Source organism: Rhinolophus hipposideros (genome assembly GCF_964194185.1).
Source record: "Rhinolophus hipposideros genome assembly, chromosome: 9".
NCBI classification, from domain to species: Eukaryota; Metazoa; Chordata; class Mammalia; order Chiroptera; family Rhinolophidae; genus Rhinolophus; species Rhinolophus hipposideros.
The window spans coordinates 2,319,511-2,342,011 of NC_138055.1; the positions used below are offsets into that span (position 1 = coordinate 2,319,511).

Consider the following 22,501-nt stretch of genomic DNA (forward strand, 5'->3'; position numbering starts at 1 on the left):
TGCTAGATTAAGAATATGCAGGGGGATATGTTCCCCAAAATGTCTTTCGTATCCCCGTGGCAATCTTGTGGTTACCAATTTGGGCTTTCTAATCCCACTTCACTCCTCATCCCCCCCACCACCATCTAGCAACCCTCAGTTTTTTCTCTGTATCTCTGAGACTGTTTCTAATTAGTTTGCTCATTTACTCTATTCTTTAGATCCCACATATAAGTGAGATCATATGATACCGTGTTTCCCCAATAATAAGACTGAGTCTTATATTAATTTTTGCTCCAAAAGATGCATTAGGGCTTATGTTCAGGGGATGTCATCCTGAAAAATCATGCTAGGGCTCATTTAGGGAAACAGTATTTGTCTTTCTCTGTCTGACTTCTTCCACTTAGCATTAGGTTCTCTCGGTCCATCCAAATCGTTGCAAATGGTAAGATTTCATTCTTCTTTATGGCCAAGTAATACTCCATCGTGTAAATGTACCAGTTTCTTTATCCAATCCTCTACCCATGGGCATTTTGGTTGTTTCCATGTCTTGGCTACTGTGAATAGCATTGCCATAAACATAGGGGTGCATAGATTTTGTCAAATTAGAAGCACAGCACAGGGAATAGAGGCAATGGAATTGTAACAGCTGTATGTGATGTCAGAGGGGTAGGAGATTGGGGGAGGGAGTTATCACTTTGTGAGGGGTGTAAATATCTATTACATTGTTTCGTACACCTGAAATTTAAAAAAGCATGGGCAAAAAAATAATATGCAGGGGGTGGGGCGAGAGGAAGGGAGCGGGGCGCGGGGCGGAGGTGGCAGGCTGTCACTTCCACTCTGGACTGCAGCTCCTCAGCCTCCCCAGGGAGAGGCCCAGTCAGACGTGACAAGGACAACAGGGACGGGGGGATTCCGATCACAAGTGCATTCTGAATGTGGGTTGGTATCCCCTCGGTGAACGTGACCCCTCAGCCTGCGGTGTGTCCTGTCCTAATGCAGGTGGCGGCCACCAGAAAATGAACGAAACCCTTACGGTCCCTCAACAGTGTTCAAAGTCGCACATGACGCCTGCCCAGAGAGGAAAACACCACAAACTTTGTGATCAGTAGCCTAACACCCCTTTGCAGGTTTCTCTGGCAGCTCGGGAAAATCCGTGGTCCTGCTGCCCAGGTCAGGAGGCTGAGCGGCCAGAAGGACACACAGTGACAAAGCAGAAGTCACTGCTTTGTCAACAACCGCTGGCGGGTGCAGGGGACCTGGTGGGGGCTGTGAGAAGGCGGGAGCGAGCGTGGGGCACACACCGGGGGCAGGACGGAGCCCGTGTGCCACGGCCCGGCAGGCACGGAACAGTCAGTTTCCACACTGACCGGAACACAGCTGTTGTGGACGCCGCTGGAGGACAGACAAGGCGGGAAAGACATGTCCTCGGAGTAAAGGGCTTTTTAACGAAAAACAATGTTTTGTCAAAAAAATAACTGGACAGTTACGCTCTGACGGGAAGGCTGTTTGACAGGAAGTTCCAGAAGTTGTCAGGGACAGGGTGGCGGTGACAGGGTGGCCCATACGAGGCGTCATCTGCTTCCTGCACAGCCAGCCTAGCCTCGCCCAAAAGAGCCAGACAACCGGCGAGGGGAGCAGGTGTGGCGGGATCCAGAGAGACCCAAGACTGCGGACAAACACGGTGCCTGCGTCCTCCCATGAACACGTTAAAATTTACAGCTAGGTTACAGAGCAATCGACCTGGAGAGCCATCGGAAGTCCAGCGGACCAGAAGTTTTATAAGTAAGGACATAAAGAAGCCACGCCTGGTAGGCGGGCGGAGACGCAGAACGAGCCCCAGCAGGGGTGTCTCGGCCAGGAAGCTTCCCCTGCAGGAGGGAGGGACCCAGCCAGTGGGGATTCCCACCATCGAGGGCTCGGAAAGGGGCGGGAAGGCCAGGCGTCCTCTATACGCCCGCACTCGCTCGCAGGCTCTCACCTTGGGCTCCAGCGACGGGACGGTGGCTCGAGGGGGTGTCAGAAGCATATGGGGGTGGGGCAGACTGAGGTGTGTGGCTTCGAGGCGAGGGCTGGAGAACAGTCAGCATTTCCCTGTGAGGACGTCCTCCCCCCACGCAGCCGCAGGCAGGCGCCGTCTTCCCTGCACTGAGCCCGCCCCCTACGCTTCCGGCCAAATCTGACTCTGCTTGGCCTGGTGAGCTCCAGGGCTCCACCCAGCTACTCACTGGGACCCTCCACCCGCCTCCCCCAACGCTGGAGGCACTTTCTCTGTGAGCAGCCAGCCCTGCCCATCCGCATTGCACTGTTTCTTGGAAAACTATTGGAGTCTCCTGGCCCCAGGCAGGTGGCGACTGGCCTCCAGGTGCTCTGAGACTTTTGCAGAATCACTCCAGGCTCAGCACTGGCACCAAACCAGAGTCTACAGTAACCTGGTGACGACAACGATTCCCGCTGTAGGACTCCCTGAGGCCCTGCTTCCCCCAACTTGCATACTTCCTGAGGCTTTATCTGCCCCTGAACCTTAAGGAGCCGGCGGGTGGCAGCCGGCCTCGGGGTGTCCTGGCTTTTTGCAGAGCCACCTCAGGCCCGGGGCCGGTGGCAGGCATCCTCAGTTTGCAGTGTGGCCTCTCCCATGAGCCTCCAGGTTTAGCACAGGCAGCAAAGAACCATATATCACCTGTACCTCCTACCAGGTAGTCCCCAGCCAGTCACAGTGGGTGACCTGGGCCTGCACCAGAGCCCCTCCCAAAAGGCCCCAGAACCAACGCACTTGGAGGTTGGCTTCAGACCACAGCAGAGCACTGCCCAATTATCCCCACACGTGGCACACACAAAGGGTGGTCTCAACAGGCACCAGAGACCACGGGAGTGAATTCCAATCAATGGGGTAAATTCTCCACACATCAGGCCATAAGCTATGATGTGGCCAAACCCCATAGCCAGTTACCCTGAGGGCCAATCCCACCTACTGACATGTCAACAGCAATCAAGGCTCAACTACAACAGGAGGGCACACACAACCCACACAAGGGACACTCCTGGAGCACCTGGCTCAGGTGACCGGGGAGACTGTGCCAGGGCCCCACAGGGCACCTACTTCATAAGACCACCCGGCCTAGAGTGGGGGACACAGCAGGTCTACCTAATACATAGAAACAAACAGAAAGGCAGCTAGAATGAGGAAACAAAGAAATACATCCCAAATGAAAGAATAGGAGAAAACTCCAGAAACAGAACCAAACGAAAGGGAGGCCAGCAATTTACCAGATATAGAGTTCAAAACAATGGTTATAAGGATGCTAAAGGAAGTTAGTGAGAACTTCAACAAAGAGATAGCAAGCATAAAAAAGGGCACAGACACCATAAAAAAAGAACGAGTCAGAAGTGAAGAATACTATAATTGAAATGAAGAATGCACTATCAGGAATCACCAGCAGACTAGAGGAAGCAGAGAATCAACAATTTGGAAAACAAGGCAGCAGAAAACATCTAATTGAAACAAAAAGAAAACAGAATCCAAAAAAATGAGGATAGTTTAAGAGACCTCTGGGACAACATCAAGTGTAACAACACCGGCATCATAGGGGTACCAGAAGGAGAAGAGAGAAAGCAAGGGTTTGAGAACCTATTTGAGGAAACAATGACTGAAAACTTCCCTCACCTGGTGAAGGAAATAGACATACAAGCCCAGGAAGTGCAGAGAGACCCAAACAAGATGACCCCAAAGAGGCCCACACCTAGACACGTCATAATTAAAATGGCAAAGGTTAAAGACAAAGAGAGAATCCTAAACGCAGCAAGCGAAGGCAACTAGTAACGTATAAGGGAGCTCCCATAAGGTTGTCAGCTGATTTCCCAACAGAAACTATGCAGGCCAGAAGGAATTGGCACAAAATAGTCAACGTGATGAAAAGCAAGGACCTACAACCAAGATTACTCCATCCAGCAAAGCTATCATTTAGAATTGAAGGACAGATAAAGAGCTGCCCAGACAAGAAAAAGCTAAAGGAGCTCATCACCATCAAATCAGTACAGGAAGGAATCTTAGAGGGACTTCTTTAAGATGGAAAAAAATAAAAAAGATCAAAAATTATGAATAATAAAATGGTAATAGCTACATATCTATAAGCAATTCCTTTAAAAGTAAATAGATTAAATGCTCCACGCAAAAGACATAGGAGGGCTGAATGGATAAGAAAACAAAATCCTTACATGTGCTGCCTACAAAAGACTCACTTCACATTGAAAGACACACACAGACAGAAAGTAAAGGGATGGAAAAAGTTATATCATCAAAATGGAAACAAAAAACAAACAAAAACTGGGGCAGCAATACTTATACCAGACAAAATAGACTTTAAAGCAAAGGCTATAACATGAGACAAAGAAGGCCCCAATAATCCCACTTCTTATCTGAAGAAACCCAAATGCTACTTCGAGGGGACGTGTGTATTCCTATGTTCACTGCAGCCTTGTTTACAATGGCCAAGCTGTGGAGGCAGCCTGGGTGTCCATCGATGGAAGAATGGATAAAGAGGAGGTGGTACATATACAATGGAATGTCACTCGGCCAGGGAAGGGAATGGGCTCTCGCCATCTGCAGCAGCGTGGATGGACCTGGAGGGTGTTGTGCTGAGTGGAGTGTCAGACAGAGAAAGACAGATGCAATGTCTTTTTCAGATTTTGAAGATCTGTGCAATCTAAAGAACAACTTAAACAAACAGAAACTAACTCATAGATACAGAGAACATTTTGATGGTTGCCAGACTGGAGAGGGGTTGGGGGTGTGGGTGAAAATAAGGGGAAGGGATTCAGAAGTACAAATTGGTTGTTACACATTAGTTACGGAGATGTAGGGTATAACATAAGGATATAGTCAATAATATTATAATAACTACGTATGGGTCCGATGGGTACTAGACTTATTGGGAGGATAGGTGGGAGGGGGTGTGGGGGGCAGGGTGAAAAAGGTGAAGGGATTAAGAAGTACAATTGGTAGTTACAAGATAGTCATGGATGTAAAGTACAGCATAGGGAACAATATGGCAATAACTATGCATAGTGCCGGGTAGTTACTAGTCAGGGGGCTCACTTCCTAAATGATATAAATGTCTAAGCAGTGTTCTGTACACCTGAAACTAGTATAAAATAATACTGAATGTCAACTGTAATTGAAAATTTAAAAAAGGGGTGGGGAAGGTGAAAGGGAATAAGAGGTCCAAATTTCAAGGCATAAAACAAATAAGTCGTGGGATGTAAGGTCCAGCACAGGGAATACAGTCGGTATTGTGACAGCCTGGTACGGTGTCAGATGGTTGCTGGACTTACATGGTGATCACTTCTTTAGGTATGTAAGTGTTGAATAACTGTGGTGTACACCTAAAACTGATACAATGTTGTATGTTAGCTATATTTTAATAAAAATCTTAAAATAAATTGAAAGAAAAATTTTTTTAATTAAAGAAAAGTGTGGTGGGACCCCAGGTATTTGGCACCTGGAGGAGGAGTGTCACCTCTTGCCTTGGTGGTTAAATCAGCACCTTGCACAGAGCCACCGCTGTCCTCTCCAGGAAGAAATGGCTGGCCTTCCCCACGACAACAGGGGGCTGCCACACTGCCTGCCACTCAGCAGCCATTGAAAGAAAGTATAAACTCATTCAGTGTGTCCCTTCAAAGTAGGGTGACAGTCTCGATAATGATAGAGATACTGTCACCAGACTGCAGGGTGACAGTCTCGACAATGACAGAGGGAGATACTGTTCTTCTAAGTGACAGAGACACATTTTGAAAATGGCGTGGGCCTTTGGGAAATGTATGCAACCTTATGTGTTTCTCGTCTATAAAAATTCATAACTGCCCACTTCAAACACTTGAAAATACTTTCTAACCAGTGTAAAGATCTTTCATGCGAAAGGTTTTGGTGTGTCTGGACACACTGGTGTGTGTGTGTGTGCGCACGTGTGTATAAGACACCTGGATTAGCTTGCAAGCGCTGGGCCTCTCAGGAAGGCAAGTGTGTCAGCCCGGTTCTCTCGCGGGCCTGTGGGTGGCAGGCACTGGGAGGCCGTCAGATGTGAGTCGGCCCCTCACCACCTCCCGCGGTCCCACGTGCACCATGGGCAGCTTCTCCCTCATCGGTGATCAGAGGCCAAGGACGGAAACAACAGCACCAGAGCCAGACCTTCAGATCTCGGTGTCACAAAATTCTCTGCCGAGACTCCCCAAATAGGGACGCGCAATCAGACGGCACCCACGGAAAGAATCTATTTAATAATATTGCAGTGAAAACAAATGGTTTTAGTACTATTGATAGAACGCAGTGTTAACGTTGTATTCGCAATATGTTACTTCATCTTTATTTCAACGTTTCTCACTTCCATTATAAATATTGCATGTGCACTTGCTTGTGTATAATTTATAAATGAATAAACACTTAAATTGGCGGATCGACTCAAACTTACTTTTCACTGAGAAGGTTTTTGGAATTCCAGACTTTAGAGGCCAGCAGTGAGGGGGGCAGCAGTGCTGGCCCGGGAGGTGCCTTAGTTCATGGCCTGGGCTGCTGGGCCTCACGTCCTCTTGGGGGTTGGGTGGGGAGGGCAGGCCGAGGGATGGCGCGAGACGAGAGGGCACGCCAGCTGTCCCCAGCCCAGGACCGGGGAGCAGCTAGTCCCCCGCCCACACACACACACCACACATCACAGACACACTCTCACCACACACCACACACACCACGTATCACAGACACACCACAAATACACACCCCTACACACACCACATACCACACACACACACACGCAAGCCCTGTACCCACACGTAATCACCCAATTAGTATTTCTTTCAGCCTGAATCTTGGTGACAAACTACATTAGGACTGATCTGACAGACGTGGCCATTGTCACCAACTCTGAGAAGTTACCTTTTGACAAACCTTTTCCGTTTACCCACAATCCCGCAAGCAGAATATTCCCCATTTTATAGGGGAGGACGTTTAGGCCCCGAGAGGAGACGTGATGGCCGAAAGCCACGCAGCTGGTTGGTGGAGAGACTAACCTCTGACCGTTACTGTCTGTCCCCAAAGCCGGTGTCTTTGCTAACTGCTAATCCTGCAGCTGTCCCCACATTTACAAGTCAGCCCAAGCTTCAGGAGACCTCCCCCCAAGAAAGGTGATCCTATTAGATCCTTTGTATGTATAATTCAGTGTAATTTCTCTTTTAGAAATTCCTGTGACGCTCTTAGATTCTTTGTGAATAAATCAGCAAACCTGAGAGGCTCACAGCCTCATGCTTCCCAAACACGTGCCCCGCCATTGTCCCTGGGTCAGCAGTGTCCCCGAAATGCACTCAGGCAATACCAGGTGTCCAGATGACTCCACAGGCAGCATGGAGACTAATGGGCACTAATGAGGAAGGAACTGTCCTCCCTACAGACGAGTCCCCAAATAATTGACCCGATGCCTAATGAATTCTATAGCAAAGCATTGAGCCTGATGGCTGACGAGAAAATACACGGGTGGGGGGGCCAGCGCTTCCTCCAGTCCCCACTCACTAGTAAATGACCGACACTTCTATCATCTCCCTCAGTATGTGGCATCATTAGGAAAAGCTGAACTCGGGCCTCATGGGTGGCAGTGACCCTGACAGGCCTAGGGGAGGGTCCTGGGCCGAACAGCCACCAGCAGGACTCACACAGAAGGGGTGTCCCCACAGTCCAGGTCAGGAGGACACAGGACGTGGAAGGCCTGGCACGAAAAGCACAGGCGGAGCCGAGGGTGGCCTGTCCTTGGGGACCCAAGTCAGGTCACTGGGGATGGGGCAGGACGAGCCTGAAAAAGAGGGGACTCACGGGGCAGGGTCCCAGCCTGCAAACATGCGAGCCGGAGGAACAGGGCAGTCTCTGGCCACCTGAAGAGCATTCAGGCCGCGTGGCGCTGATTCCCCCAAGGTCAGCTCAGGAGTTGTCAGGAGCAGAGAGCCTGGCGGGATTCCTCGGAACTGGGGTGATCGTGGCCCACCCCACGAACGATGGTGAGCAGCTTCAGGACCTGGTGATGCTGGCCAGCCCAGGGGACACTCCGTGACTGACCCCACCCCAAAGAGGCGTGCCTGCTCCCTCAGCCACGCCCACTAGCCATGACTGACTCCCTCCACCTCCACTTCTCTCCAGATCATTCCATGTCTAACCGTGCTGCCAACCACCTCCCTGCTCACATCTCTGGCTGAAATTGCCACGTGAGAGACTCCAATACAGTCGGATAACACATAGTGAGCGCCTACTGTGCGCCAGGCACCGAGGCCAGCAGTGAACGCAATGGAGCTAACACTCCAGTGGGGAGAGACTCAGGAGCCAACAGGTGACATGCCAGGTGGCTGCAGGTCATGGGGAGAACCAGGGTGCCGGACAGACAGACGGGGGCTCCCTGAGGTGGGGCAATCCCGGGACAGCAAAGGTGGCGCTGAGCAAAGAACTTAAGAGATGAAAGGGTGACCCCTGCAGGCTTTCCCACAAGGGCTGTTTCCTGTGTTTGGGTGCTGATGGGAAGGGCCCAGGAGAGGAGGAAACACCCATCACGCAGGACACTGGGGGCGTGAATAAAGTTGTATTTCTCACCTGAGCCTTGTCAGAACCAGCAGGACAGAGTCCACTGGAGCTACTGCGTCCGGGAAGAGAGACTCACCCAGAGCTGAGCTCCGGTCTGAACGGAGCAGACAGCCGGGGATTTGTGGCTGCGCGGAGGGGCCGGGGTGGGGCCTGGTCCGACATGGCAGGGAGGGGCTTCTGCTCAGGTGGCCCCACTGGGTCCTTGCTAAGGGCAGGACAGGATGTGGGTGTGGGGGGACATCTAACATCTGCGGGGAGCCTGCTCAGCAGGCCAGATGGGGTTCTGTGCCCAGCGGGCAGGGCCGCCTTGGCACCACCCAGCCGTGCGCTGTGACAGCAGGCGAGGTGGGGCGGCCCAGAGCACACTGGGGGGGGCACATTAGTTACCACTGGCCCTGGGGACAGAGCTGCTGCCCCAACCCCGCAGAGAGGGGCTGTGCCCTGATGGCTGCCCGGCCAGGTCCAGCCTTGTTTTATGAGGTGCACTGACCACTCCTGAGCCTCTGCTCCCCAGGGTCACAGGCTTCAGTGCGTCGTGTTCCCAGGGCTTTGAGCTGGGCTGTGAGACGCCAGGGCTGGCAGACACCCTCCGCACGCCCAGGGGACACAGGCCCTTAGGCCCCTGACTCTGCTCCTGGTCACCCTGCAGGTGACAGGGCCTGACGGGAACTCGGGGTGGAACGGGAGTGACGGAAGGGCCCGGGTGGGTGCAGGCCACCTGCCCCGCACGTCCACCTCCAGCCCAGACGCGTGCACGGGTGTTGGGAGGCAGCCGGGCCACCGCACAGGGCTTCAGCCCAGACTCAAGCCGCTTCTTAGAACCAAGGCTTCGGGGACCCAGACGACTCAGCAAATCTCAGCACGGCCCAGCGTGTTCAGCGGCCATCTCCAGACTGTGTGCATTTCTCCGTGACTAGGGGGTATCCTCACGGGGACGCTGACAGCAGAGGCCCATGTCGCAGTGTAACCCTCGCGGTGGGGGCTTGGGGACCCTGGCAGGAGTGTCGAAGTCAGGGGTGAAGGGGGATGGCAGTTGTCGGGGAGGAGCACGCTCCTCTGACGGTGGCCCCTCAGGCTCTCGCCCCCAGGGAATCACAGGGTCCCAAGAGCAAGAGGGCAGTTGGGGGAGGGGCTGTGGCAACAAACGGCCATGAACTTCCTGTGTGAGATGACACACCAGGGGGAGATCACGGTGACGTGTCCACGAGTGATGGAGGTGGCCATGCTGAAGTCTCAAGGACAAGGACCCGACCCTCCCCCTGAAATCTGGGAGCAGAACGTTCCAAACAAAGGGAAAAGCGGGTGCTGAGACCCTGAGGCGGGAGAGACTTGTGGGCTCCAGGGACACGAGGCCCACGTGGCCAGGGGCTGTGGCTGGGGGTGAGGAGAGAGGCCCCAGGGGCCTGGTCTTCCAGAACCTGCAGCCACGTAAGGAGTGGCGTTTCTCCCAAGTGCAGCGCAGCGTTGACAGGGGGCCGATTGGTGTGACAGCTGCCTCTGGCTGCTGTGTGAAGACTGTGTCCTAAGGACGCAGTCACACCACGCCACCACCACCACCGAGCATGAGCCCTCACGGGTCAGTCCCTGCTGCAGCTCTTTCTACATGGTGGCTCACTGGTCCTCACAGCACCCCAGGAGAAACTGAGGCACAGAGGGGGCAGGTAAGCTGCCCAAGGCCACACAGAGAGGAGGATTCAAAGTCAAGCTGACTGTCGGCAGCTGTCCAGGTGCGAGAGGACCTGCTGGGCCAGGTGAGGCCCCTGGAGATGGAGAGAAGTGGAAGATGGGAGACGCGCTGGACACAGAGCCGAGGGGACAGGCTGGTGGCTGGACAGTGGGAGGTGGACGAGGAGAAGTGAGGAACGAGTTTCCCGACAGACGTGCCCACTGCCCGTGCACACGCACATCCCAGGGGGGCGCCGTGGACCTGAGGCACGTGCTCCAGCTGGTGCAGAGCCCGAAACATGGCCTCTGCTCTCTCCTCACTTCCCCGATGGCTGCCTGGCGGCGCCCACTTCCCCTCAGGTCCCCTGAGAAGGGACGTGCACAGCAGTGACGCAGGAGGCACATTTCATAACACCTGCCCTGAGGGGCCGTCACGTAGTGGAGCAGCGGGGAGGCTTTGGCTCGACCCTGGAACCCAGCACCTCTGGAACCAGCGGAGTGGGCAGGGAGGGGCAGGCAGGTCCCACACCCCCTCTGTGGGATCAGACCCACACGAGGGACCCCGGGCCCCAGATGAGAGCAGCCAGAAGCAAATGGTGTCCCCTGCACACAGAGCCCATGCCCTCTGACAAAAATGTGGCCTGACATGCACAGCTGTGCTCAGGGCAACCCACAGGGGCAGGGGGTGGCCTGGGGACACCCAGTATGAGGGGCCCACTGGCCTCACACATGCCCAGGCCCACCCTCGAACCACTGGTCCTTCCCAGGTGAGCACGGGCACATCCAGGGGAGGTGAGCTGTGTGCGGGGCCCTCACACCCTGCAGTGGGCGACAGCCAGCGGTGGCAACTGCGAGGAAATAGCTCCCTGGTTCTGCTATTTCACGGTCTCAGTATCGCTGATAAGTTCTCCAGGCTGCTGTGCACACACAGGGTCAATTTGCTGTATGTTTTTTAAAAGGAATGATTCCTGGAGCCAAATATGAATTGTCACCAACCCTAAACAGACCAGCTAATTCACATGCATTAACACATCCTGAAGTGAGTGGCCCTTTAAGAAGGAGCCGAAACCGCTATTTTATTGTCACATGAATAGTAATAATTTACCGTTTCACCACATTCCAATTACTGGGGACTTAGAGAGCCCGTGTTAAATTCTCGGCACCCTCATCCCAAGGCCTCTGAGCAGAGCGTGTGGATTCACGGCAGACGTGGTTTAACTGGTACCAAGCCACTGCCGGCCCAGGGTGCCAGCCCAGGGTTCGAGAATGGACAGCCCTGGCCTGTCCGCACATCTCCCAGGCCCAGGGAAAGACTGACGATGGCACCACGAGAAAAGACTGCCCAGCCGGCCTTGTCGGCTGTGACCTCCTGGCTTCCCCACATTGCACACAGGACACTCGCCCAGGCTCCCCAGGAGGGAAAGAAAGCCACATTCAGGAAGCTACCTGGGGACGTGCCGTGGCCCTCAGACCCCACCTGAAAACGTAGCTCGTCTGGAAGCTGCCTGGGGGTGGGGGGGCTCGGAGAAGAGGCGACAGGGGGAAGCTCCCCACCTGCCTCGGCTTACCTTCTCCATGTCGTGTGCTGTCATCCACCTGGTTTGACCGCCAGGCCGGGGTTAGTGGACGTGTGTTCTCTGGGGAAGCAGACTGAGGCTCACCTTCCTACTCAGAGGAAGGAGGTGTCCACTGGCCTGACTCCCTGACGTGAGGGACCACTCATGTCACCAGAAAGGCCGACCCTCGTAACCTGAGTCAAAGGATGAGGGGAGGGCCACCCCACCTTGGTGTCCACCTTGAAATAAGGGCCTGGCCGCCCCACCCCGCCCCACCCCGCCCACCAAGCTCAGAGGCCCTGGTCCTTCCCCTGCCCGCCACCCGCTCTCCCATGTGGGAACTGCAGGTGCTGGGATCCCCCAATGTGCACGTCTCCCCCGGCCCCTCTTCGGACTGCAGTCTTTACCCGAAGCCTGTTACCTTCACCCGACAGGCATCTCCGAGGCCACCTGTGTCCATGAGCGACCCTCGATCCCACCCCACCTGACAGCAGGTACTCCCAGGGTGCCCGCCTCTGAGGTCAGGGAAAGGGCAGCCCGCCCTCAGCCAGGCAGACCCCTGAAAGCAGCAGGAGGACCGGCTCACGTCCCTGTTTGCACTGTCACTACCGGACGTACTCCCGAGCTTGGTTCATGACGTCCCCCGGCGCTGGGCCCACCCTGTTTGCAGCCTTCTCTCCCACTGCCCCTGCCCACGCCCAACTTTCCTCCACGCTCCGCTCCAGGCTGGGTCCCCAGTCCGCCCCTCCTTCAACTTTGCTTTCTTCCCAAAATGCCCTCTTCTAGCCAACAAACTCCTACTCGTCCTTCAAGGCCCAGCTGAAATGGCCCATTCTCTGTGAAGATGACCCTCGCAGGTTGGGTGAGCCCCCAGTGCTCCTTTTCGAAGGGCTCATTAAACCCCTGGGCTGGGAGCTGGACAGACCCCAAGTCATGGCAAGTCCCTGTGTCTCCCTCAGGGCTGGGTACAGGGGGTCCTTGAGCGAGCTCTGATCAGGAAGACCAGAGGCAGCTGAGACCCAGGAACCCAGGGATGGGCTCTGCCCCAGCCCGCACTCCGGGCTGATCCAAATCACTGACCCCTTTGGTCCCACGGCGAGGAGCCTGCCCACTGCCCTCCCCCAGGACTCGGGGAGCATGGGGGCGAAAAGGGGTGGAACAGGAGAAAGCGCCCTGACCTTTCCCGGGGGATTACTACCCCGGTTCCTGGAACCGCACATCTTCGTTAGGTTACTAAATAAATTACGACATTTTAAGTTGACAAGTAAACCTTATTCTAAAAGTGTAATGACACTATAAAAAGTCATTTCATCCATCCGTTGAGTCCCCTCATTCCCGCTGACACCTCATTATAGCTCCCGTGAGATGGAGAACTAAGACATTAATTTGGCAAATCGAGGGCAATCTTTCAGGAGCAGTCTCCTAGTTCTGCCCCCGCAGCGGGGGCGTGAGACCAGACCCCAAAGGTGCTGGCACGGCCTCCCCAGCGGGTGGGGCCCTCTGCGTGGACAGCCCAGGCCGGGCTCACTCAGTGCACCAGAGGACCAGGTCACCCGGGGGGCAGGCCCAGCTGGCCCCGAGGCCCACACCGGGTCCAGCCGGCTACTCCCACCCAACCTGCTGGATGGTCCTTTAGCAAAGCTGGCTGTGTGACCTTGCGTGAGTCACTGAGCACCTCTCCCCCACCATCTTTAAATGGGGGACAGTGAAGGTAGCGCCCCCATCGGCCATTGATGACAAAATGAGGACGACTCTGGGCTAGCTCTGTGAGCTCACAGGAGCTGCCTGACCTCCCTGCCTCAGTTTCCTTATCTGTAAAATGGGGTGCACGCAGAGCAGAGCAATTGGCCTAAAAGGGGACGTGCTGTTGCTCTGCTGTACCCCGGGGCCCAAGGCAAGATGAGGGAGGGAGGGAGGTGACACGGCACCTGTCCGTGGGGTCCCCCTTCTGAATGAAGAGATGGCTGGGGCAGAGGCATACATCCTGCCACAGACGAGAGGGCCACTCAGGTGACCCAAAGCTTTGCAAAGACCCGAGAGGGTGACGCTCAGAGGCAGCCCCAGGGGGAGACTCGCTCAGCTCCCCCCACTTCCTCTACTTCCTAATTCTTTGATGGCCCCACAACTCTCATCGTGGGAAAACCACGTGTAAATCTAGAGATGGAGACGGCTGGAAGTCACATGCAAAACACACGTGGGACCCTCAGCCGGCAAGGTCCCCCAGGACACACCCGTGCCATCTGGGGCCACAGGGCAGGCCCTCCTCTCCCTCCCCCACCCTCTCCAAATTTCAGTGATTGATGTCTTTCTTCATACCAGCCTCTACTTTGCGAACTGTGCTGTTTGAAACAGCTCAATTTAAAGTGGTGATTTTTGAGGTTGATCATTTTCCCCTTCTTTCTACCACTGTTAGCAGACTATCAGAGGCACCACTAAGCAAATTCTTTGAAACTGGATAAAAACAGTAAATGGTGCCCACAGAGTTGTGAGGAGACGAGGAAGTGAGTGAGGGTGGCCCCTGGGAAGGTGCAGGTGTGCCACCCAGATCCCCCCACCTGTCCTTCCCCCTCGCTCCCCCCTCCCCTCCTCTCTGTCCCTTTCCCTCCCCCGCTCCCTCACTCTCCGGCTTCTCTGCATAGCTCACAGGGTCATCATTGGGCTCACAAGACTAAATACCTGAAAGATGTTGAAAACTTACCTTGGTTCCTATGGCAACGTGAAAATAACTCACATTTCCCAGCCAAACTGAAGGAGCACACATTTTTCCCGCATTGTGGGTGGCCAATTATTTTCAACAGCCGGGTCAGGTGTCGGTGCCTGGGTCTCCTCTCCCCATCAGCAACCCCAGGCACGGCCTGAGGACAGTGACCACTGACAGTTTATTAACAGGTCCAGCCTTGGGTGGAGCAGGGACACTTCCTGCCACCTGTCACCCGGGAGACCAAGATGGCCCCAACATGACCAGGGCCCACTTGGAAGTACAGACTTTGGGGTCAGGCACCACCGTCCTCACTTATTGGGTGACCTTGAACATCCTTCCAAGGTCATTCCAGTGGACTCCTAATAGCTGCCTGATGGGTGTCAGTCTCCCCTGCATCACGGTGCCTGGGACACAGCAGGCGTTCAGTAAATGCCTAAAGGAAAGGCCCAACCAGGCCAGCCACTTGCTGGGTAAAACCCTTGCTCCGGGAGCGCCTGAGGTGCTGGGGTGCCCCTGCCGTGGCACCGGGGTCTAGGTCAGCCCAGGCCTCATGGGCTGTCGGGCCCTGGCCACGAGCCTCAGGCTTCCTTCATTTCCTCCGAAATATTATCAAGGCTTAGCCAGAGTCCTCATGACGGACCCTAAAGTCATCAGTGACTGTGCACGAGCTGGTGGGCCGGCTCTTAAGAAAACAAGCAGGCAGGGAGAAGTCGGCAGGCCCGGTAGGAAGGCCTGTGGGCCGCCAGCTCCCACGGTGTCCTCCCGCTGTCCTCACGTGGACGGCGCTGGGACCTGGGAGAGTGTGGGCGGGCCCTGGGGCTGTCTGTCCTCTAAACCCAGGAAGGAGAGGACAGTGGTGGGGAATCCCTGCTGAGGACCGTCACCTTCCTGTCCAAGCCAACCTCTGCTTCCCCAGGCTGACACCAGCGGCCCCCACGGCAGCCACCCCCGCGAATGCTGTCCTATGTCAGAGACAGATGGTGGGCAGCTGCTGGGGAGGCCGTCATTGTCCGAGTGTCGCTCCATTTTCTCCCCATGCGGACTCCGAGGTGGCCCTGAGAGGGCATGCGTGTCCCCGGCCCTGGCGAGGCCCTCGGCCTCTCTGCCCGCTGGGTCTCTGGTCCTGACCGGATGCCCCCTCGCTGACGTGCAGTCCGGGTGCGTCTCCACGTTTCCACGTTGGCTCCCAGGCGTGTCTCCGGCTCAGGCAGAACCGGGCTCCTGTGGGAACCCCTCCCCACTGCCTTCATTTCATCTTCAGCCTCCGTTGCTCTCGCCGAGCCCAACACCCCCACTTCCTCAGCAAGCTGACCCGCTCCTGGCCTTCAGGTTGGTGACAGCTCTGCTGACTTGTTTCTCTACCTCCATCCAAGAAGATGCCATATTCTCGATTGTAAGTCCCCCACCCCAATTTTTGTTTGTTTTTAGATACAATTTAACTGAACCATAAGGGTCACAGGATGAAAGGCCGGTCCCAGCTTTTGAATTAAGCAGAACAATGTGAAGTCCACATCAGTCCCCCCTCGTTTTCTTCCTCGAGTCCTGAATCCACTGAAGACCAGGAATGTGGGGCAGCGGCACTAGGAGTTCCAGCTGAAAGCTGCGTACTTAGCCCCAAAGCACGCGGGGCCCGGGGCCTGTGGACGCGGCCTGCAGGCTTGATGGACAAAGTCAAGAAAACTGGCAGAGCAGTGAAGCGCCCCCCCTGCGGCTGCATCAGCCTCAGCCCTGCTGCCTGTGGGCCAAGGTCATGGTCCCGATGCGGCCGGCAGCAGTCCCAGGCCCAGACCCCATGTCAGCAGCCCCAGGACCACTGCTCGGTGTGCCAGCCCCGGCTGTGCGGATTTTCCTCTAAGTTCTGACCCTGAGGTTTGGTCAAACATGCTCGCTGTCTTCAGAAAGCGGCCTGTGACCACCTGTGCACATGGGTACTGGTGATCGATCTCCTTAGTTTTTATTTCCTCCTTGAGTCAATTTTAGTCATTTGTACATTTTTTTCTAGAAAATTGTCTGTTTTATCCAGGTTTTCAAATTCATTGGTACAAAGCTGCTCATAGGATGCACTTACAATTTAAAAAAAAGTTAATAGACTGTGTTTTAGAGAAGTTTTAGTCACTGCAGCAAAATGGAGTGGGAAGGACAGGTGTCCCATGCCCCTCCCCCCACCCCCAGCCCCCAGCAGATGGGACATTTGTTACAGCTGATAAACCTACAGGGGCACGTCACTGTCACCCAAAGCCCACACTTTACGTCAGGGCTCACCCACTCTTGGTGTTGGACATTCTGTGGGTTTGGACAAATGCATAATGACACGTATCCGACATTATAGTGTCACACAGAGAAGTGTCACTGCCCTAAAAACCCTCTGAGCTCTGCCTGTTCATCCCTCCCCCAACGCGTGTCCCCATAGTTCTGCCTTTTCCAGAATGTCTAGAGCTGGAATCACAGTGTGTGGCCTGGTCAGACTGGCTTCTTTCACTTAGTGACATGCATTTGAGGTCCCCGCATGTCCTTGCATGGCTGTTAGCTCATTTCTTTTTAGCACTGAATGATATTCCATCGTCTAGATGGACCACAGTTTGTTTATCCATCTACTGAAGGGCACATTAGTTGTCTCCAAGTTTTGGCAAGTATGAAAAAACACTTGTCTGTAAGTGTCTGTGTGAACATGGGTTTTCCACTCCCTTGGGTGAACACCGAGGAGCACTACTGCTGGAGCATATGGTAAGAGTATGTTTAGTTTTGTAAAAACCACCAAACTGTCTTCCAACGTCGCTTCACCATTTGCGTCCCCACCAGCAAAGAGTGACAGTTCCTGCTGCCCACGTCCTCTCGGCATCTGGGGTGGTCAGTGCTCTGGGTTTTGGCCGCTCTGGTAGGTGAGAGCTAAGGGCTGCCCTGAGGGGTCCCCAGTGTGGAGGGAAGTGCAGACATGGGGTGCCCAGGGGTACGTGGGGCACTGTGAAAGTAGCTGTGAGAACCAGGGGCTGTCAGGGACTTGTGTCAATGCCACCGGGAGGATGGGGGTGGGGGGTGAGATGGGGGACTGGACGCCCAGGACTGGGAGAGGCGGAGCGGGGCATGTCCCGGGTCCCACGAGAACAGCAGAGTGGGCCCTGGTGCCTGCCCCAAACAGGCTTTTGACAGCGCGTGGCCCGAGGGAGAGGCCCTTCCTATCCCTGCCTGGCAGAGGGCCAAGCGAGGGCCCGCCTGGATCTGGTCCCAGCCAGAGGTGGGAGTCCACCCCCACGTCGCACCTCTCGCTCCCCTTGAGGTCCTCTGGGGCTTTGGCAAGACCCTGGGTGCTGGGCCCCGCGCCAGGCCTGGCACACTGCAGATGGCCGGTACGGGAAGGCCCAGGACTCCGACTGCCCAGCAGCTGCTGCAGGGCTGGGACAGTGTCCCCAGCTCTGGGCTGTCACCTGGCCTCAGACCAGGGAGCCAAGGACCGAGGCCGCCTGGGACAGGTCAGGGCACCCTGTCCCTTAGGAGAGTCATTGAATCAAGGGCTGAGGGGGTGGGGGCGGGTGCACTGCACCTGTACTGCCCGTCTGGGCACACTGCACCCCTCAATCATTTCACGCCCACCTGCTCGTCCTCCGAGGACACGCGCGGCTCTGCAGTCAGCTGCAGGTTTCCATCCTGCGCGAACATGCACAGGACCTCACTTAACCCCGTAGACGCTTCCTCTCTGAAAACCAACTGCCTCACAGGCAGGCCCTGCGTGCCCCCGACATTCTGGCCCCGCAGGGATCGGGGCTGTGGTGACAGGCAGACCGGGTGGGTCTCAGCCAAGCATGGGGGCGACCTGCACAGCCTCGGCGGCCCCCCAGGAACCCCGACCCCGGTGGGGGGGAGCGTGCCCTCCATCTGGTCTGAGGCGGGTCCCTCTGCTGACTTGAGAGCATGTGACATGTGCCCAGTATTTTGTGCTGATTTCCACACCACGTGCAACAACCCCAGGATCTTTAGAAAAAGTGAATGGCACACAGGTCACATGTGTGTCCCTATCGTCTGATTTGCAGCCTCCCGGCAGCGTCCTCGCACCTGAGCTGTGCAGACACACAGGTGGCGCGTGGCTGGGCAGACACGCCTGTAAACAGGAGTCTGCACCACGAGAGCATGTTGAAGACGGGAACCTGTCCTGGGCCCCGGGGTGACCATGTCACACGCTTCTGTGCGCAGGCGGGAAGCATGTGGGAAGGCTGGGTCCCCCGGGACCTGCTACACTCAGGCTCGCTGCCCCAGTGCCCAATAAACGGCGGGAAGCCATCGCGTGTCCCTCATACCAGGGACCCGGGAAGGGGAGGGGCTGTGGGAGTCCCAGCAGCTCGGTGCCCCAGCCCCAATGCTGGGAGGAGCACAGCTGGTTCACAGCTGCCACCACAGAGACTGAGCCCCATCTGCCCATCTGTCTGAGCGGCAGCCCTGCGGCCTGAACCTGGGCTCCTCCTCACGTCCCGCAGAACAGCTTCTGCCCGGGGGTTACCTGAGGCGGGCCAGCAGGCTCAGCTTCTCTTACGAGGCTGGAGAGGGAAAGCGAGGCAGTTTGCAGGCCTCGCTGCTCCCAGCCGACGGCAGCCGGAGCCCCAGGCGCTAGGCCTGGCTCACGGAGGAGCCGGTCTGCTTCCAGCCCCGCTGAAAGCAAGAAAGTGCAGAGCAAAATTAAAGTGCCAAATGGTCACAGCTGCTGTGAGGCCCGTGGGAGAACGCTTCCCAGGCTACTGCGAGTCTCCTCGCTGCTTTGTCTTTATTCTTTCACTCAACAGAATAAACTTCCGCATTTCAGAGTAGGTGCAGATGGCTACCACCTCCCCTGCCCCGGCCCCCACCAGCAGGCCTCTGCAGGAAGGTCTGCTTCCCAGGTGGCCGTGGGCTGGGGGCTGCAGGAGGTGGTCATTTGGCAAGGGTGCTCCAGGACAGGGGAGGGGCCCCTCGCTGGCCCCCACGGCCGGGACCCCTGGCTCTCTTTGGTATCTCAGAAAACAGACGCAGCCCCACCTTCGCCAGGCGCCACACGGCGCCTGGCACCGTCCTGCACGCTCCCCGGAGGACCAGGCCGTCCCGCAAGGCCTCTCCTTGGCCGCAGGCCTGCATCCGGCACGGGGGCGGTGGCCTGCTGCCTGCGAGGGCCCACGCTCACTTCTTGTAGTGATTGGGGGCGTCGGCAAAGGCGAACTTCAGGCGGTAGGCCTCGGCCAGCAGCAGGCTGATGTCCCCGTCACCCCAGTGGGCTGTGGGCAGGTTCTGCAGGAAGAGCAGCAGCTCCTGGAGGAGAGAGACAGGCCAAGTCAGAGGAAGCGCCAGCAGCGGGTGCGGGGCTGCCGACCAGGGCAGACCTGGCCAGCGGGGGCCGGGGGTGGGGTGACGAGCTGAGGGGGCGCCTTGCTTTCCCGCCCCCACCCTCCAGCAGCCCAGCAGCGGTGTCCCCTCTCCAGTCGTCCCAACAGGCCCCGGGCCAACAGCCAGGAGGACGCCCAGACTTAGGAGACCGCTGCTGGGGTGCTGGGGGCTGCGCCGCCCCAGCATTTCACAGCTGTGAGCTCCTTTAACTGACTCCCCAGCAACCTCGTGCCCCGTCCAATCACCGGCGGCTCTACAGAACCGGAAGGAAGGTGCCATCCCAGGGCGTCTCCAGGCACACATTTCTGTGCACTGGGCAGGCGCACACAAGCCACAGACCGGGCAGGGACACACGGGGCACGTGGGCACGGGCAGCCCTCGTTGCTGTCACTCCCTCGATTCTCAGGGTCTCCAGGGAAGACCGCGTGGGAGCCCCTCAGCTGCCCCAGCCCCACCACCCTGCAGTGGCCCGGGTCCCAGCTCGGCGGGCTGGCGCAGAGGCCCCGCCACAGGACATGGCTGTCTTGGGAGCTCACAGTTTAGAAGTCAGGGCGAGACCGTGGAGAGATGGTGACCTACTAAACTGCCACCGAGGCAGGTGCCAGAAGGAAAGCTATGGGGTCCACGCAGCCCCCCACACTGACCATCATGCCCGCAGACCAGTCCTCCTGACAGGCTGTCCCATGTCCAGAGTGGCCGCTGGCCCCACCAATGATGGGGTAGGTTTCAGGGGAGCACAGGCTCTGGCAAAGCTTCCTGTTCCTGCCAGCCCGGCAGAGGGGAGCACAGTGGGGGAAGTGGGGCTCAGTGTTCACTCCCGGCCCTGGCTCCCTCTTATGTGAGGCCCCGGACCTCCCCAGGTCCTTTATCTCCAGACGGAGATTGCTGAGCCATCAGCACAGCCCGGCTGCTGTGGGCACGCAGGTGGTGGACATGGACCGCAGGCCTGGGCTCAGCCCCTGGCTGCGCCACCACGTGGCTCCGTGGGGCTGGCCCACCACTGACGCCCCTGGGGCTTTGGGTTCTTCCTCTGTAACGAGGTCCCAGCTCCCGCCTGGGGCTGCCTGTGCTGGGCGAGTGGCACAGTGGCCCTGCGTTCGGTCTGGAGCCCTCGCCCCATTCCCGAATCACAAGCCGCACACCGGACTCTCCTGCAATGTTTCACCGTGGCTGCTCTTTTCTCCCTCCTCAATCCCATTTCCTTTTGCATTTTACATACTTTCCGGGGGCCTTTAAATTGAATTCACAGAGCAAATCTCACCGCGGAATGTCCCCGGGGACAGACCAACATCAATCTGCTGTCTTTCACCATTAGATGCAACTTACACGGGTGCCAATCCAATTCGGAGCAGGTCGTAAATAAATACCTTTGGTTTTATTTTTAATCCACTTCGCTTCATATTATCATGACCTCGCTACTTGCAAGGTGAGAAGCACTACCCTCCCATTACGGGAACTCACCAACCGGCTGCACACTCAATTTCAGAATCTAATTTAGTCCCCCAGGTTCACAGGATGGAGGGAGAATAGAAATGGCCAGTGCTTCGCGGCCTGCAATGCTAACGAAGGAAAAATCTATCTGGATGACCTTTACGGGAGGCAAAGAACACAGCCAAACACGTTCTTAAATACAGATTTCTTTTTTAAAAAGGCCTATCTTATTTACGCACTGGGCAGCAATGTTTCCGACGTGGGAATCAGGGCACACTTCTCAGCCGTGAGCTGCTCTGCACCATTCTGGTAAACAACCATGGCTCGTGAGGCTGTCACCGGGTCACATCACAGGGGACCTGCTCTCCTGGGAGGGAGGGGCTGGGACAGGGGCCCATCGACGGCCAGTCCAGCAAACTGTAGAGGGCAACTCGGTTTTCGGTCCTAATTTTTCCACACACGGTGCTGAAGCCACATTAAGGGATGTGACAATTAAAGGAAGGCTTGCTCACAACACTGACATGGCCAGAAATCAAAGATGATTCAGGTCGCTGTCACTCTTCCTCCCCTGGTCCATGAGATGCCACCATGTCAACAAGCCACAGCAGGCACGCACCTCGGCTCCCGAGTTACGTGCATTCCGTGTTGACATGGACGTCCACAGTGGGCAGCGAAGGACGTAGGCCCTGGAAGTGTGTCCGCCTACACAGCCTGGAGGGCTGCGGTTCTCGGCCCTGACCACACAGCAGGGTCACTCAGGCTCTGGGACCCGGCTTGCACCCCGGCGCCACCACAGGGCAGCCCGCGCAGAACGTTGGGGTGGGGCCTGGGCAGCGTACCGTCCCGCTTCTCAGCAGCTATGATTGTAGCCTGGGCACTGTGGGTGCTCCATCATGAGCGTGCGGCTCACAAGAGGTCTTCCTGGTTACCAAGCGACTCCCGGGGGCGGCCCCAGCAGCACCACCAGACAACAGTGGAGCTCAGGGTCCCTCGGCCGCGTTCGGCCTCAGAGCAGGTGTAGAGAGGCAAAGTGCAGGTCAGAAGCCCGGCTCTTCCCAGTGGATTCCGACTACAAACACGGTAGCTGGCCATTCTGTAGACAGAAACCTTCCTGCTGCTGATTTTTGTGTCTGGGTAGGTTCCAAGAGGTGAGCCATCTAACGTCAAAGAGCAAATAAAGTGATGGCTTTGGGTACTTCTTGCCAAAGGGTTTCATTTTTC

General features: G+C 56.4%; 1 protein-coding gene across 1 annotated transcript in view; it reads right to left on the minus strand.

Moving 5' to 3' along the window:
- Positions 1-16,443: 16,443 nt before the first annotated feature.
- Positions 16,444-22,501, minus strand: part of TBC1D22A (TBC1 domain family member 22A) — a 275,779-nt gene continuing 269,721 nt past the window's right edge. The window contains exon 13 of the mRNA XM_081059292.1: positions 16,444-19,774. Within this exon, the coding sequence (XP_080915418.1) occupies positions 19,646-19,774 (129 nt within the window). The 3' untranslated portion in view covers positions 16,444-19,645. The remainder of the gene's footprint in view (positions 19,775-22,501) is intronic.